This window comes from Python bivittatus, unplaced genomic scaffold, assembly GCF_059951505.1.
Source record: "Python bivittatus isolate LINGU-HERP-01145 unplaced genomic scaffold, Pbiv_v1 ctg000840_np1212, whole genome shotgun sequence".
In the NCBI taxonomy this organism is placed as follows: Eukaryota; Metazoa; Chordata; class Lepidosauria; order Squamata; family Pythonidae; genus Python; species Python bivittatus.
The window spans coordinates 46825240-46840966 of record NW_028277113.1 but is presented as its reverse complement, the minus strand read 5'-3'; the positions used below and the strand labels follow the sequence as shown (position 1 = coordinate 46840966).

General features: G+C 38.2%; 2 protein-coding genes across 7 annotated transcripts in view; one reads left to right on the top strand and one right to left on the bottom strand.

Annotated features, from left to right (window-relative positions):
* The window catches only part of YTHDF3 (YTH N6-methyladenosine RNA binding protein F3), a 21667-nt gene extending 19773 nt beyond the window's left edge, over positions 1–1894 (bottom strand). For 2 of the 4 annotated variants that reach the window (XM_015890235.3, XM_007421870.3), the window contains exons 1-2: positions 1561–1702; positions 217–241 (exon numbers count right to left, since the gene is read on the bottom strand). In XM_015890235.3, coding sequence (XP_015745721.1) covers positions 217–241; positions 1561–1584 — 49 coding nt within the window. In that variant the 5' untranslated portion in view covers positions 1585–1702. Of the gene's footprint in view, positions 1–216; positions 242–692; positions 1507–1560; positions 1703–1781 lie in introns of those variants that run through there. The other 2 variants (XM_007421871.4, XM_088130953.1) reach the window with 2 other exon arrangements.
* On the top strand, positions 1797–15727 carry LOC103067362 (E3 ubiquitin-protein ligase RNF4-like). 3 transcript variants are annotated; one of them, XM_025174799.2, is made up of 2 exons: positions 1797–1937; positions 10576–15727. In XM_025174799.2, exon 2 carries the CDS (start codon positions 10618–10620, stop codon positions 11476–11478), a length of 861 nt encoding a protein of 286 aa, XP_025030567.1. In that variant the 5' UTR covers positions 1797–1937; positions 10576–10617; the 3' UTR covers positions 11479–15727. The 3 variants fall into 3 exon arrangements, with proteins under 3 accessions (XP_025030567.1, XP_007421930.1, XP_025030571.1); XM_007421868.3 differs by lacking the exon at positions 1797–1937 and adding an exon at positions 1964–2201 and having other exon boundaries at positions 10576–15726; XM_025174803.2 differs by lacking the exon at positions 1797–1937 and adding an exon at positions 2064–2297.

The following is a 15727-nucleotide window of genomic DNA, read 5'->3' as shown; positions in this document are numbered from 1 at the left end:
TAAAGAAAATGGCAAAACATTAGGATAATTTAAATTTATTAGAAATGCAAAAGAATTTGCAAAATTTCATTGGTGTAGCCTAATGAATTATTTACTACATCAATAAAAGTTGTCAAACAAGTGGATCACCTCAATCATTATACTCTGTTTCTTCAGATTAATGAAATAATTATACTTTGCTTAACTGGGATTCTAAGGACAGAAAAATCAACTTACCTTTATTTCCCTGTCCTTTAGGTCTCTGTTAGCAATGAAATAAAACAAAGTTAGAGGAATTAAATATATAAAATAAGTCATCTTATTTTAAAAATAATACTCAGACCTAAGCATCTAATGAATTCTAAATGGGTTACTATCTGGAATACCACTAGTACTATACACTTTAAAAGATACCTAATGATAGTTTTCTCTAAAACATAAAACAAAAAGTATACTATTAGCAGCATAAACAGTAAAATTAAGATACAAAACCTATTAGAACTTTTTACTTTTTAAAGTGATAGATGTTCTTCCATTTACCATTAAAGCATAGCTAAAAATTAACATCCCATTATTATAAAATGGTTATAAACGCTTCAGTATATATTATTCCTGTTTTCCCCTTCTATCCACTTAGAGTTAGTGACTTTGGAACTGTAATAAATTTTGCATATTACTCAAGCATAAAAGAATGAAGAAAAACCTGTACTTGCCTAGCTTTGGCCAATACTAATGAAAGTATTTTCAAAAATGATCTTCCCAAATCTTAGAATGTTATTTGTACTGACTCTGATCTACATGATTTTGATTTCTGTTAAATTTGCTATTCACTACAGGCCTCCACTATCAACTATCTTTTAAAAAGGTAATGTGTACACAGAGAGAGAGAGAGAAGTCCATTAGGTGGTTGCAAAGATCACGATGGGAAAAACAGCCCAAGATAAAGACAAGAATGTAGAAGGTTAAAAACACATAAGAATGAAAACAGCAAAACTAGGAAAGGGAGGGAAAAATAAACAAGAAACAGCTGTTTGAAAACCATAGCACTGTATTAGAGAAAAGCAGCACGAAGCCATACTATCTGCAAAAAGAAAAAAAATCACCGTAAGAAGACAAAAGAGCAAGAAAAATAAATATAAAGCGGCAAAAAGAGAAGAAAAGAAGCGCGGCAACAAAAGGCCAGCAGAAAATACTGTATAATGGAGAGCAAACGGTAACGACTATTGCAGAATTCGTCAGAGCCACGTCCAACTACAGTCGCCTGAGAAGAGTCGGGGAAGGCAGAATATTTAGCCAGAGGGGAAAGCCCTGGGAAGGAAAGTGCCGGAACTCGTAGACTTTAGGAGACTAGAGAATAAGCTGTCCTCTCATGAAAGCAAGCAATGGAATCGCTTCTGAGCCTCAGCAGGAAGGCCCCAGGCCGAGCGGCCTCTAGGCCTGCAGAAGGGGCGGTCCTGGTGGCAGGGGAGGAGTCCCACGGTCTCGGATGTAGCGGGCTCGGATCCCCGCTATGACCAACGGAAGGAAGGCGGGACGAGGAATCCTCCACTCGGGAACCGCAAAGCCGCGAGAAGGCGGTACCTGGTCGACGCTGGTGGCTGACATTCTTCACGGGGAGCCGCAATCCCCCTCACCCCGCTCCGCTTGGGCCTCCTCCTTCTCTCCCTCAGGTCGTCGTGGTCGCTGTTTCCGCCTCCTCTACTCTCCCCTCCGCCGCTGGCTGATTGTCTCCGCAGCCCGGACCCGCCTGTCCTGGTCAGTGCCTCCCAAAGCCACCCGCCGGACGCAGCACGACTTCCCACCTCTACTCCGGGCTCCGCTTTCCCACAATGGCGGACGCGCTCCGGCTCCTACTTCCGCTCCGCGGCACCCTGACCTTCCGCTCTTCCCCCCTCCGCTGACGACGTCGCCGCTGACCTTTCCCTTTCCTTTTCCGCTTCAAGTCACGTGGAAAAAAAGTAAAAGACGGCGATCTAAACGGCAACCTTCGCGCGTGCGCCAGAGGTGTCTTCGATGGCCCGTATAAAGGAGGCGTCTCAGTTGGGGCTGGGTTGCTGGCGCAGGCGTAGTGAGAGCTGGCTGGGGCGGAGGAGGAAGTGAGGTTAGCATTTCGGCTGTGGAGCCATTCAGGAGCTGGGTTCCTGCTTCTCGGTTCTCGGAGGGCGGCTGCCGGGGAGAAGGGCTGCCTACGGCGTTCCTCCGCTTTGCCCAGCAGGCCTGTGGTGGGTATAAGACAAAGGCTCTTTTTCAGGGTGTGGTTGAAGGGTCGGAGTCGTAGAGAGCTTCCAGACCGTGGCTTTGTCGTCGTTGAGAAAAGGGTGCGTATTCGGGCCAGTGGCTGCCATTGTCCCGGTTGACGATCGTGGCCCGGCTGGGATTGGCCGTGGACTTCGAGGCGTCCCTCCTCTGGAAGGCCGAACTGGGAAACAGGACATAGGAAGGAAAGATGTGCCCTTGCTCTCCATTTTGGCCCACCTCCCATTGTCCCAAGGAGATCGGACGAAAGAGCGAGGATGCGGGGTACGGAGGGCAGCCCTTACACCTAGTGGAGGACGAGGAGATCCTGCAAAGGTTCTTCCCAAAACTGATTCCGTGGCAGAAGAGGCAGCAAGCAGACAGATTGACGATGGAGTTGGGATTAGGGAAGGTAGCCAAGACTTTAAAAGCAGCCTTTGTCTGGACTCCCGAGGCCCTCTAAGATAGGCTTAATTTAAAGGAGGTACTTAGTGTGGTTCAGGAGGGGCAGGAAGTGGTTAGTAAATATTTGCATATATGCTGTCGTCGTCTTCACTACCAAAAACCCTCATTAGTTATTCACAAATGAATGGGGAACTTGTGTTCAGAAGTTATTTCTTTTGCGGTTTAATTTTTATTGCTGAACTGTGACATAGCATCAGAGAACAAGGGTTAGGCACTGTTTCCATTTGCATGCTTAACATCACATATTTTTTTTCCTCAGCATATGTGTCTTTTCCTTGGCCCTATATATGTGCCAGTTTTAAACGTGTGTTTTCCTCTGTACGTTCATAATTGCTTCAGTGTATGTTAAATTTGTTGTGCTTTGCTACCTGTTACCTTGGAGGCAAAGTCAGGTGACCTGTTGGGGCAATTGAAGGTATATTTTGGATTGTTGGGAGGCAAACTTCTGTATTTATTGATGGATTTATCTGGCTGCCCATCTCCTCTCTGATCACTAACTAATCTCAGCTTTTCCTCTCATTTACACTTTGTTTCCTGAATTCCTTTTTTAACCCATCTCTCCACCCACCCACCCCTCTCCACCCACCAACATCTCCAGGCTTTCTGCAGTTTAGAGGAGAGGACAGCTTTACTAATGTATTTGGGGGAGAAGACTGATTGTATTAGCACTGTTACTCTTTAAAGTATGCTGAAATGGCCAGGCCTTCACTATTCTATTTTGTGAAGAATTATTTCACTATTCCAGAACACTCACAAGCAATCAGCCAATAGCAATGGGATCAATCCTTTAAATTCATTTGTAAACATGCCCAGTAAGTCTGAAGACAGAGAAGACAGACATTTGAAATGATGGAGAGTAAAACAAAAAAAGAGAAGCCACACAGAATGAGCCCTGGTTTACAGATACCCATCAGTGTGCCAGAACAACTAAAAAATGATATTTTGATGCATCCCTGTAAGTGAATGAAGTGGTTTCAGTTTTCCTGATATGAATGCTGCTTTATCTGATAACTAAAATAGGAAGGACAAGGAAGGATATATTAACCAATCTAGAGCTCATAGAGGAATACCAGATGCGATCCCAAGATAAAATCATTACCCCAGCATCTTCTGAAAGCAAATTATTGTCTATTGACAGTACAGTGACTTCCACTAACTATGGAACCAAGCTGATGAACTAAAAATGCTTTTAGTAATTTGCACAAAGCTTTTCAAGCAAATAGGCTGAAAGCTGGAACAAAGGGGTAAACCTAAATAATATATTGATTGGAGAGACAACCAAGGAAAAAAGGAATACATAGATAGAATCACACCCTAATTACTTATTCCAAAGAATAACAACCTTTAATTCATACTCTCTCCCACCAAATAGAATGTTCCTTTAGGTGGCAAATATTAGCCTTAGCAAAGGGAGATGGGCCTTTAAGCAAGCCTTTTGCTGTTTTTATTCTGATTTAGAAAACAAAATGGCTACTGCACTGTATTCAATTCACTGTTTTGACCACCAGTCATAACAGATGAGATAACATCTGCACAAAAGTGGACAAACATTAATAAAATATATTAAAATATACAAAAAAATCAGTAAAAACATTAAAATAGTGTTACTACAGCAAGTAAAATACTAGAAAACACTAGGAACTTTTGGTAAAATATTCTTTTTAGCAACAGCCTGTGCTAGCTTGCTAATTTCCATAGCAGTGTTTTCTTGTCTAGTTTCATTAGATATTTGATTTTATATGAATCAGGCCAAAATGATTTTCTTATCAAGAGGGGGTCCAGAAATTTTCCACATGCTGAAGCAAAAAGAGGGAAGTACAATAAATAATAGGTAAAATCTTCTATAATTTCCTTGGAGCAAGGGCAGAAGCACATATTATATGGGAGATTGAGAAATCAGCCCTCTCTAGTTGCTGATGCCATTTGCTGTAGTCTTGTAAGTGCCTCTCAGAGGGATAGCACTGTAACACACCTCAGATAATGTTTGCATTTGATTTTGGTTTTATTAAGTGCATACCAAGGGGCAATCTTATTTTGTAATAATTTAAACAAATTTCTTTGGGCAAATATATTCAGCACTCTGTTTTTAAACAATAAATTGTTTGTATTGTTTAAATTTAAAAAATTCCAGAGAAAAACCAAAGGTATGCATATGATTGGATAAAAATGTAAACCAACTGGTACTAGGAGGAGTGGAGATATTCATTTGCTCCACTTGACAAGTTGGGAACAGGCAGTGAGAGGACTCTAGCCCAATAATTAAATGCCCTTACAATTATTCTAGCTTTAATTGGGTATGTACCAGTTTCTGCATAGAGAAAGGGGATGGAGTACCATTAGGTACACCTAAAATAGTTCTGAGGAGCTTGTTTTGAAAGAATTCCATATCATAGGGGTAGAAATTCCCCATACCTCTGCTGCATACAAAAAGTAAGGAACTAACTTGATTTTTAGAAGACTTAGGATTGGAGAAATTTGACAACCACCATTTGTACACCAGAACTTTATTATTCCTACCAAAGTTTTCTTGGTTTTTATTTTTTGGGCCTGATAGAATGCCAACTGTCTGAAGCATTAAAAAGGATGCCCAAGTATCTATAAGAGAAAACTTGCTCTATATTATGTTCCCCAATTCTCCATTTGTGTATTTTCCTTTTCTCCCCAAATACTATCACCTTTGATTTTTCTGCATTCGGAGTTAGACAATTTAAGGAGCAATAGCTATCCAAAGCTCTTAACTGTCTGTGCGAGCCTATCTGAGAATGGGATATAAGCAATAAATCATCTGCATAGAATAATGCAGACAAGTTCCTATTTCCCACCTTTACTGGAAAAAAAAAAATTCTCCACTCAGGGCTGGAACAGTATCATTAATAAATAGATTAAATTGAAAAGGTGCAAGCACATATCCTTGTTTCACCCCTTTAAAAGTCTTGTATCTTCGCGCTAATCAGGGTGAGCTCCTGTTTCCTCCCCAGTTCCTGTCAACCCAACAGGTCGAAAACTCACGTGAGTAGATAAATGGGTACTCTCACTCTGGTGGGAGGAAAAATGCTGGTGGCGCTTGCACGGGAGTCGGGAGCAGTTGCTGATAAGCGCAAAACCATGCTCACCCGAAAAGGGTGCGAAGCAACGGAAACCCCGCCTCCTGCGCTCGCCAGCTGGGCTCTGCTCTAGGAAGGAGGCTCTGGCAAACCACTTCTGAAACAATTGCCTTGAAAACTGCAAGGACTCGTCCAAGCAGTCACTGCAGGGTCAGTAATGACTGAGCGCAGACCAAAAAAAAAAAAATCAGGTGCCCTACTGGAATGAACCTAACCTGAATTTGAGTGTTTGTATATAAAGCCGTGCTCAAAGTTAATAACCTTCTATCCAAATTCAGCTGATCTAGCTTAATCCATAGTTTGTTTCTGTCAATAGAGTCAGATACTGCACTGTTTTAGGCAAGGAAGAATCATATTTGCCTTTCCATACCACAACATCCCCAGATGCTCCTGAGGATACCTGCAGAGATTTCAGATAACATTTTTCAGGATAATTCTTCCTCTCCTGTCACTTGCATTCTCAGTTTGCCCCAAAGTCTGCTTTTAAAATCAAATGTTAAGTGTAGCAGGCATAAAATATAAAAATATAAATGGCTTGAGAGACATAAACTAGTAAAGCAAAATGGAAAATCTCCATTCCATCAGGAAAGGATGTGTGAGCAAAAGGAAAGTGCATTAGATGGAAGTGTTATTAGCTTATTCATGACTCGATAGGTTTAACCTTTAGAAATTAGAGAATGAAGTTCATGATGCAATGAATCACAAGCAATATCCATCTGTTTTCTAACATTAATGGGTCAGACTAACTAGGCTTTAACTGATAGAATATTTGCACTCAATCTTTACAAGTCAGTTTCTTGTTATTGATCTGAGCACATAGAGTTATTATGAGTACTATCAATTATATAGCACTCTCATATCACTACCTCAGTTGTTTGACAGCTTCAGGACTAATAGGTGTCCAGATAATAATCACTTTCCACTAGCTTTAAAATCTTTTTCAGTTACCTGGGGCGATTTTGTTTCAGCCAAGTTAAATGTAGACGTTAGACTGTCTTATATAAGCAGGTTGAGAAAAATCAGTTCTTTTCTTACAAATATTCTGAACTCCACCCCACTTTTCAGATCAGAGCATTCACTACTGCAAACCAACCAGGTTAGCATAGATTGATTACAAGGAACACCTACAGATTCATCAACCATCTTCAAATAACCTTAACATTAGTAGGTTACCCCCCACACACATTTCCCTAATTTAAAACCCTGGTTTGGTAGAAAGTATGTTAAAGCAAAGAAAAATCTGATTGCTGCCTTTTATTCCTATTTGTTGAATTTAGTTCATACATCTTATCAGAGGATCATACAAAATCAAAGCCAATATGGGTGACTGATAGCAACAAAAAAGAAGAGCCCCTAGCTCTAGTGTTACACGGTAAAGAATTTGGGCCAGGTCTCATGATAACTGCCACTGAGACTATTTTTTTTTTTAAATTCTACTGTAAATTATAGGTGTCATTTATTCAATTTATTAGCCCCTTCATTTGCCAAAACATTTCTTTGAGTTGTTCCATTGTATTTTGGTCTGTAGCCTAATAAAGATTTTCTTTGTTTTCAGTTTTCTGCTTTAGCATTATTTTGAAACAGCTGTGGGGGGGGGGTTGCCCATTTTCCTGTACTTGTCCATTTCACTCCCCCTTCCTCACCCTGCTATCTTCATGTTCTAAGTAACAGGTCTAATTCTCAAGCAGCAAATTAGCTTCAGTGCTTAATTCTGCATGACCAGCTACTTGCACCATTGTGGCAGAATCTGCCTCCCTCATCTCTGAGGCTATTTCTGCCCTTATGTCTTCCGTTATATTTCTATTTCAAATTACATGTTGTGCAAATGAGATATAAGAGGAAGGGAAGACCCACTAGCATAGAGATTCCCCCTGCAGAATTACAAGATCAGAACCTGTCCTCCCCCCCACCCCCCATGATTCCTGTTGCACTGCTCTGATTAATGGATATTTTGCCTATTGGCTAGTGATGGCAGCAAAACTAGAGGGGGAAAAAACCATTATGAGTGGATACACTCACAAATCAGGACAATGCCACTTGGCAGTAACTGGAAACAGTCATAATAGATAGAGATAACAGATACAGCAAATTAGTATTTGCTGGTGTTTCAGAGGCAGGAGTCCTACATTATGAGTAAGATGACTAGCGCAGAATAAGTAGGATTGCCTTTTTAGGTGTTTTGTTAGTGTCACAAACAGGAAATGAAAGTATACTTGGAATAAAAAATTGTGCTGATCTTTAACAATAGTAATTTAAGGATTTTAGGTGGATTCATGATTCCTGTTGGATGCTGTACTGTTGTATGAAATAAATGAATGTCATTAAAATGTGTTGTTTCTTGAGCAGATGTGTTAGTTGTTTTTCTAAGGCAGATTATGCACTTTGGTAATAGTATTCTTGAACCTATTTTGCATTGTTTGTTGGTATTTAATGTTATTTAACAGTTTTGTATTTCATAAGTTCATTGATAATAGTGAATGGATGACAATTGTATATCCAAAATTATCCCTGTTCCTCTTCAAATTGCACATCTTTTTAATGATCTCTATCCATAGTCTACTCTAGAAAGAATCTTAATCTTTTTTAACTGCTGCAATAATCATATTATCTGATACAGAGAATATGTGTCTACTCAATGCATTCATTTTTCCTTTGGGAGAGCTCACTGGTAAATCTGCTATGAAAGGAGAGTCTACTGAAGACTATACTTTAGATAAATTAATGCACAGAATTATAAAGAATTTTTCAGTTTCATGTGCCAGTTACTATTTGCCATCTAAGGTACAGCTGGTTTTTTGGCACTTGTTTAGTGGTGGGAGTGCTGAATTGCTACATCTAATGATCTCCCAAACAAAAGCAAGGAAAAGTCTCGGTTTATCTTCCTTGATTTCCAAGCTAAGATTAAGCAACGTGTTAATATAAAAAACCATGTTGAATTAGAGTAAATATTCAATCTATTCAATGTTTTGTACTATAGCCAGTCTTACAGGATGCTCTGTTAATATTTATTTATGAATAGGTAAAGAAGGTGGCATAATACTTTAGCCAATCCTACATGAAGTTGTGTTAGTACTTTCAGATGAATCTGGTTTAATGTTAGGAAAGATTTCCTAACAAACTAAGGGTAGTTTCACGGTAAGCCAATCATTCAGAGATGGTGCCCTCCCCTTCACTGGATGAGTTCAAATAAAAAGTGGACAAATTGGATTCCTGTAATTTGGATTCTTGGATTGAGCAAGGCAAATATTTCTAAGTAAGGTTAATGGCCACTGTTCATGTAAAGGCTTTAAAGTCTCTCTGCTTTATCAGTAATTTAGGGAAATATTAAACTGGAATTTTCAAGGAAACTCTGCTTCTAACATTGGATTTGGGATGGGAAATGCCTTTGAGTTAATTTTGACTCCTTTGTTGGCAACATTTTTGAAAGTGGTGTGCTGTTGCCTTCTTCATTAAGGCTGAGAGGGAATGAGTGGCCTGAAGTCACCTAGCTGGCTTCTATGCTTAGAGCAGGACTAGAATTTGGGTTTCCCTACTCATAGTCCAGTGTCTTAGCCTCTAGACCAGTGATGGCAAACCTATGACACATGTGTCAAAGGTGACTTGCCAGCGTTTACCAACACCCAACAACTATTCTCCCTGTTTGGGTTACCAAAGAAACTGAGTTTGTTTTACTCATATTTTATTTTTGTAATTATTTGAAGTTTCTTTAAATAATACATAGCACCACACATGATTGGACTGTATTTTTTTAAATAAATGAATATGTTCATTTTTATTCGGGGGCGGGGGTGACATACCAGCAAAGTCAAGATAGGCATTTTCCAAATTTTTGACATGCTGAGCCCAAAAGGTTTGCCATCACTGCTCTAGACCAGTTTGGCTCTCAACTTGCTGATATACCTAGCATAGTCTTGTTCCTAAGCAAAACCTTGTAGGAATGCAAAACTCACTCATTTAGTGTTTGCTGAGGTAGTCCTGTAAACTCCTCTTCTCTCATCAAAATTTCACTGGCAAAATTAAGAACTTTTAAAAATATAGGTATTGTATAGGTTTAGTTTTTTTAATGCTTTAGAGTTTCTGCAAATATTTATTTGCTTGATATTCTGCTTGTTATTTTTTCAGTGAAGTAGAATATAAACAATTCTTCAGGCTGAGAATGCTAAATAAATATGAACATTCTGCTCCTATCTTCGTTGGCTCTTGTTAAATATAGTTCTGCTGGTGACTTAAATTGTCTTGATAAATCTTGCAGACTTTCAGCTTTACTTACTGTTGACTCACTGAGAAAATAAGCCTACCTTTAGCATAGTCTGAGCTTATTTGTTTAAGTACTGAGACAACAAACATATTCATGTAACTTACATTCCAGGAAATAACAGCAGCTGCTATTCTAGCTATAACATAGACTGGAAGGTGACTACATTTAGAGCCACTTTAGTGTGGTAGTTAAGATGCTGGGCAAGTCCAACTTTAGCCTTAAGTACTCACTAGGCAACTTTGCTCAGTCACTATCTCTCAGCCAACCCTACTTCATAAGTTTGTTATTGTGGAAAACTGGGGGAGGGAGTGCTGTACATGCCACCTTTGCTCCTGGTGAAAAGGTATGATACAGATGTAGCAAATATAAATAAAATTTATGATGATCTCTCCAAAGAAAGTTAGTGTCATTTAAATAGGATTTGCATAGTACAGTATGGTGAGTAGGCTTCTTTGTTTGATGGTTCATCACTTGGAAGAACATGCTGTGATTTTTATATTCATCTGTTTTATCATGTGTTTCTTTTACTCCTAGACTACTTGCTTATTTGGAAGTTTGGTTTTCCCTGCCTATATCATGAGCCCAGCTGATACCAAGCGTTGTGGGACCAAGCGTCGGAAAAATAAAAAAGGTAGTGGCCTTGGTCCATCAAATCTAGCTGGAGTCTTCGAGGTCAAATCTGTAGGACCATCTTCCATTATTGTCCCCTCCTGCTCCTCTTTCTCCTCCTCAACCCCATCTACTTCTACTATAGCCTTCTTGCAGCCTCCCACCACCAACACAGCTTCTTCCAGTACTGAAAATGGTCTTCTGGCAGCAGCTGCCACAGCTACCCCGTTGATTCCTAGTGAAGCAGTGAAGAAGGCCGAGTTTCAGAAAAAGCGCTGCGGAGGAACAATTAATTCTAGACAAACTCGCAAAAGAAATAGAATTAGTAACTCAGGTCCTGAAACAGCTTCACAAGAACCAATTGATCTTGAAGTTAATACTTGTGAAGAAGTAGTAGACCTTACTTCTGAGACTTCAGAACCAATTGTAGTTGATCTGACGCACAATGATTCTGTTGTGATTGTTGAAGAAAATGTTTGTCAACAACAAAATCAAGAATTAAGAAGTCAGCAACTCCCTGACAGTTGTATATTAAGTAGCGATGATGATGAACCAAGAGATGAAGTGATTCTAACTAGCACATTGCCTAAAGAATTGGAATTATTGGAAGAGGGTATTTCAAGTTCACACCGTTCAGGTACTGTGAGCTGCCCAATTTGCATGGATGGCTATTCAGAGATTATTCAGAATGGACGGCTCATCGTATCAACGAAGTGTGGTCATGTCTTCTGTAGCCAGTGCCTCCGTGATTCCCTAAGAAATGCTAATTCTTGCCCAACTTGTAGGAAGAAACTTGGCTACAAACAGTATCATCCAATTTATATATGAAGCTTAGATCCTTCTCCAAAGAATCTAAATTGAACTCTTCTGAATGCTTCATAAACATATATTTTCAGCAAACAATAGAGTATTATCGTTGCTCAGATGTGACAGTTAATGTGCAGACCATTATGGAGTTTTATCGGTACGTGAGCTTGTATTTTGTTCAGTTAATCATATGAAGTTGACTTTACAGTCCATCAAAGTATGTAGATGTTTGAAGGACAGTTAGTTACAATGAAAGCAAATTGGTATTGCCATGCTGTTTTTGAAGAATTTGAATTACACCTCTACAAGATACGTTTTTGACTTCAGATGACAGGATGAAAATCTGTTTTAATTTGTCCAAGGTACAAGGCATGCTTATGATAATGTGAGTAACAGCAGCCAGTTAGTAACCCTGCATTTTTCTTTTTGCATTTCATTCTCAAAAAATTGAACCCACGTTTGTCTCCTGATGATATTCTACCTTTTGTGTGAACTTCTGCATTTCCAAGGAATACTATATTTTGTAGCCAGGGTACACCGCATTTCTAACATCAAAATGTTTAAATGTTTTATTTGAAAGCATTTTTGGAAGACAGATTAGTAGGACCATAACTGTAGAAAATTTTTGACTATAATCAGAAAGAAATATTTTCTGTATGCACCTAACTTACAAAAGAATAAGTTGAAACCTCCTATTTATCACTATCTCAGAACAAGATAAAGAGAAACCTGAGTTCTGGCATAAGAAGTTTACAGTACAAACATTTGATAGGGTGAAGATAATGAAAGCTATCTTTAAGTAAATACATTTTCATAATGGTGTACTGATTACCTGATAATTTTAATAATTATACATTGCTAAAACTTAACTAATAGGTTTGAGTTGCCCAGTTATTTTTAATAATTTGGGAGGTTGATTTCTGAAGTCCTAATGGTTAATTCATTTCTCTTTATATAGTCATGCAGTGCAGATTGAACATTTTTAATGCCCATATTGTCATTTCTTTTTTCCAAATAGGTGCATTTTGAAAAAATTAAGAAAATCCTTATTAGCCTGGTTGCCATTGACAAATGATGAGAATGGTATAGCATGAAATATGCAACAATAAGTTTACTATTAAGAATTTTTGTAAGTGCTTCTTTTTTATATATTTTTGCTGTATGCTGATGAAAATAGTAGAACTTGTATCTGCATAAGCAGAAGGAAATTAGGTGTGCAGTCTGGATAAGCAATTTAAGTTCGATTATCTATGTTACTGATGCTTATTGTATAACCATGAAGGTTTTTCTTAGCAGCTATCTTTTAAATATAATTTATAATTACAAAGCATCACAAATATGTAACATAGAAACAATCTCTCTGCAGTATTAGGAATTTCAATAGAATATTGAATATTTTTTCCATTTTTAGAATGTTGAAAATATTATGGATTCTCCTATCCATTTATATTAGGACACTGAAAATTAGAAGTGTGTATAAATCAGGAAGAACGTTTTGTTTCAAACACAGAACAAAACCATTCCATTCTAGAGGTTCTGCCAAACCTCATTGAGCCCTTCACAGTTCAGCTTTAGCTTTAGCTGTTCTAGGTTTTGGATGAAATCGGAATAGGGTGAGACTGGTACATCTCTCTCCCATCTCTCTCCCCTGCAGCTCAGTAAAGGACAAATAAAAGTCTGTATTTTTTTCCTGTCAAGTAGCCTTGCTGATATTCCAGGATGGCATGTCCTGATGCCCTGTTTGCCCCCTGATCTTTCCAGGATCTTCCCTCCCTCCTCTCAGCCACCACTGCTAATGTTCCAGCAAGGCACAGGCCCACCTGCCTCCTGGATTTCCCAGCACCTTCTCTCCGTATCTCCTCTCAGCTGCTAATCTCCTTGGCTTTTTCCCCACTTGAAACCACTTCTGCTCAGAACAGAGCAGCCCCATTTCTTTTTGTCTACATGACAAAACATCAAAAACAAGCATGTCTCAGATCAGACCTGGACTCCCCAAAACCAGCAGTTTCAGGCATGGAATGATTTGCACATCCCTAGTAAAAATGTAAAACCCTATTTGGAATTTCTTCTGGGTGTTAAGAGGCCTGCTTATCCATGAGCAATTCCCACATGCTTAGAGGTTGCTATATAATCAACTGTATCCATGTAATTGGTTCATTTAGATGCAATAAGAGCTATTTACTGAAATCATTTTCTAATACAATTTTCAGCATGGTTTTTACATTATTCCAATCCAGTTATACGTGTTATAATTTTCACTATCCTGGGAACACTTTTTGTTTCCTGTATTGGGGTTCTTGTAAATATAAAATTTAGCTCACATGAGTATTTGTGAATCATCTCTAGGCAACTGGAATAACCCATGCCAGTTAAAAATCTAGAACCACTTTAAAAAAGTAAGGTTGGAATCTGTCTATTGCTTTTGAATGGAATAGAGATTGCTTTTGATTATATATGATAGGATCAGAATTCAAATAAATTTAATTGCTTAACTGCACAATTTGTTCATATTATTCTATTATAATTTGTCATTAATTCAAGTCTGCTTTGATCTGGAGTATTTACCCCCTTTTCTTGCTAGCTTTTGAGAGTTCTGCTAGTTAGCAAGTACATCAACTGTAGCATTAGATATTAAATAAGTTTTGGCTGTATTTTAATGTACTGTTAGACCATTATAGTTGAAGGCTTTTGCTTCTGTTTTTTTCCAAAATCACAGTCTTTTTGCTAGGGAAGGGAAAGTGCACAAATTTTGATTAAACATGATTAACGTTACATCCTAACCATTTTTAGCATTTACAAAATAAAATCTAAACACCATTCTGAATTTGTTTTCAAGGCAAGTGATATTGGTTTATACAAATATACATAATTTTAAGAACCAATGGACAAATATCTGTATTCTCTTCCATCTATAAATGTGTAGAATCCATGCTTTTTACTTATTTATATGTATCTATATCTCTGTATCATGTTTGTGTTAGCACATTAGACCAATTTTATTGCAGTTAAAAGTAAAGCTTTTTATGTACTTTTCACACATGTATTATGCAAGAATATATATAGGGAGAATTGGGATATTTAATGGTACAGGTCTATATATAAAGAACATGGTAAGATTGCTTACTGATGACCAATTATTGTACTGAACATCAGAATTTGAATAAATGCACACCACAAAAAGAATCTTGGCTAATTGAGGAAATAAGTTTTTATAAGAACTCGGCCAGTTTCTGAGATAGGCCTTTGATGGGGTTTAATTCGCATAGATACAACTCAGGATCTAAAGGCTTCTTTGTACATGATGGGTTTAAGGTCAAGTTACCAGCTCAAGCAGACAAGGCTCAAAATCTCAGAAGTAGGAAAAGAAGGTAAGCTGGTACATCAAACTACTTCAGTAGTGTAGGTTGTAAAGTACTTGATGTATGAATATATTAACATCTGAGAAGGTTGCAGTAGACTTAAAAATCACTGTAATAAGTGTTTGGTCACCAAGTTTCAAAATTCCAAGAAGTTGTTAAACTTGGATATAATACATAGAATAGTGGATCAGCATTTGGTTTTTAATAACTTTATACCTTTGAAATGACCATCGACTCTGAGTTTGTGAATTATTGTTTAGTAATCATCTTTAATTGCAGTATTCATTACTCTCAGCTGTGTTCACTGGAAAGGTTCCTTGGTATAGAGCAATTCTGTATGAATCTACTCAGCACTCAGCCCCACTAAACTCAGTTGAGCTTTCTCCCATCTAAATATTAGCTAGGTAACCAAAAACAGCCTGCCTTATGCTAGTGCCACCTAACTGTCTTTCATTACCCCATTGTCTCCTACCTGTGTTGTCCCCTTGGTACATGCTGGAGATTACAACTGCATGTCTATTAAAAGACATGCATTAAACAAATACTGTCTTTTTGAAAGTGCCAGTTCATTCAATTTCTACTCCTTCGGTTTATCATAACTTTTAAATCAAGATCATGGAAAATTGTCATCTGAAATATAACTCTCTCTTATTTAAGTGGTCTCCGTCCTTTCTTTACTTAGGTCAGTTTTCTCCAATCTGGTATCCTCCAGATACATTACAAATACAATTGTCAGAATTCCAAGCCAGCATGAACCACAGCAGGTTACAGATTTGGAGGGACTGTAGTTTCAGTACACATGACACTACTTAAACATCCACAGATTGTAGGGTAGAATGTTGCAACCTTAGTTAATCATCAAAATTAGTATGCTTATTAGAGGAACATGAGATTTCAAATGTTTGAGGAAT

Excerpts from the sequence above, each read along its gene's own strand:
- LOC103067362 (XM_025174799.2), top strand. The coding sequence starts at position 10,618 with ATGAGCCCAGCTGATACCAAGCGTTGTGGGACCAAGCGTCGGAAAAAT.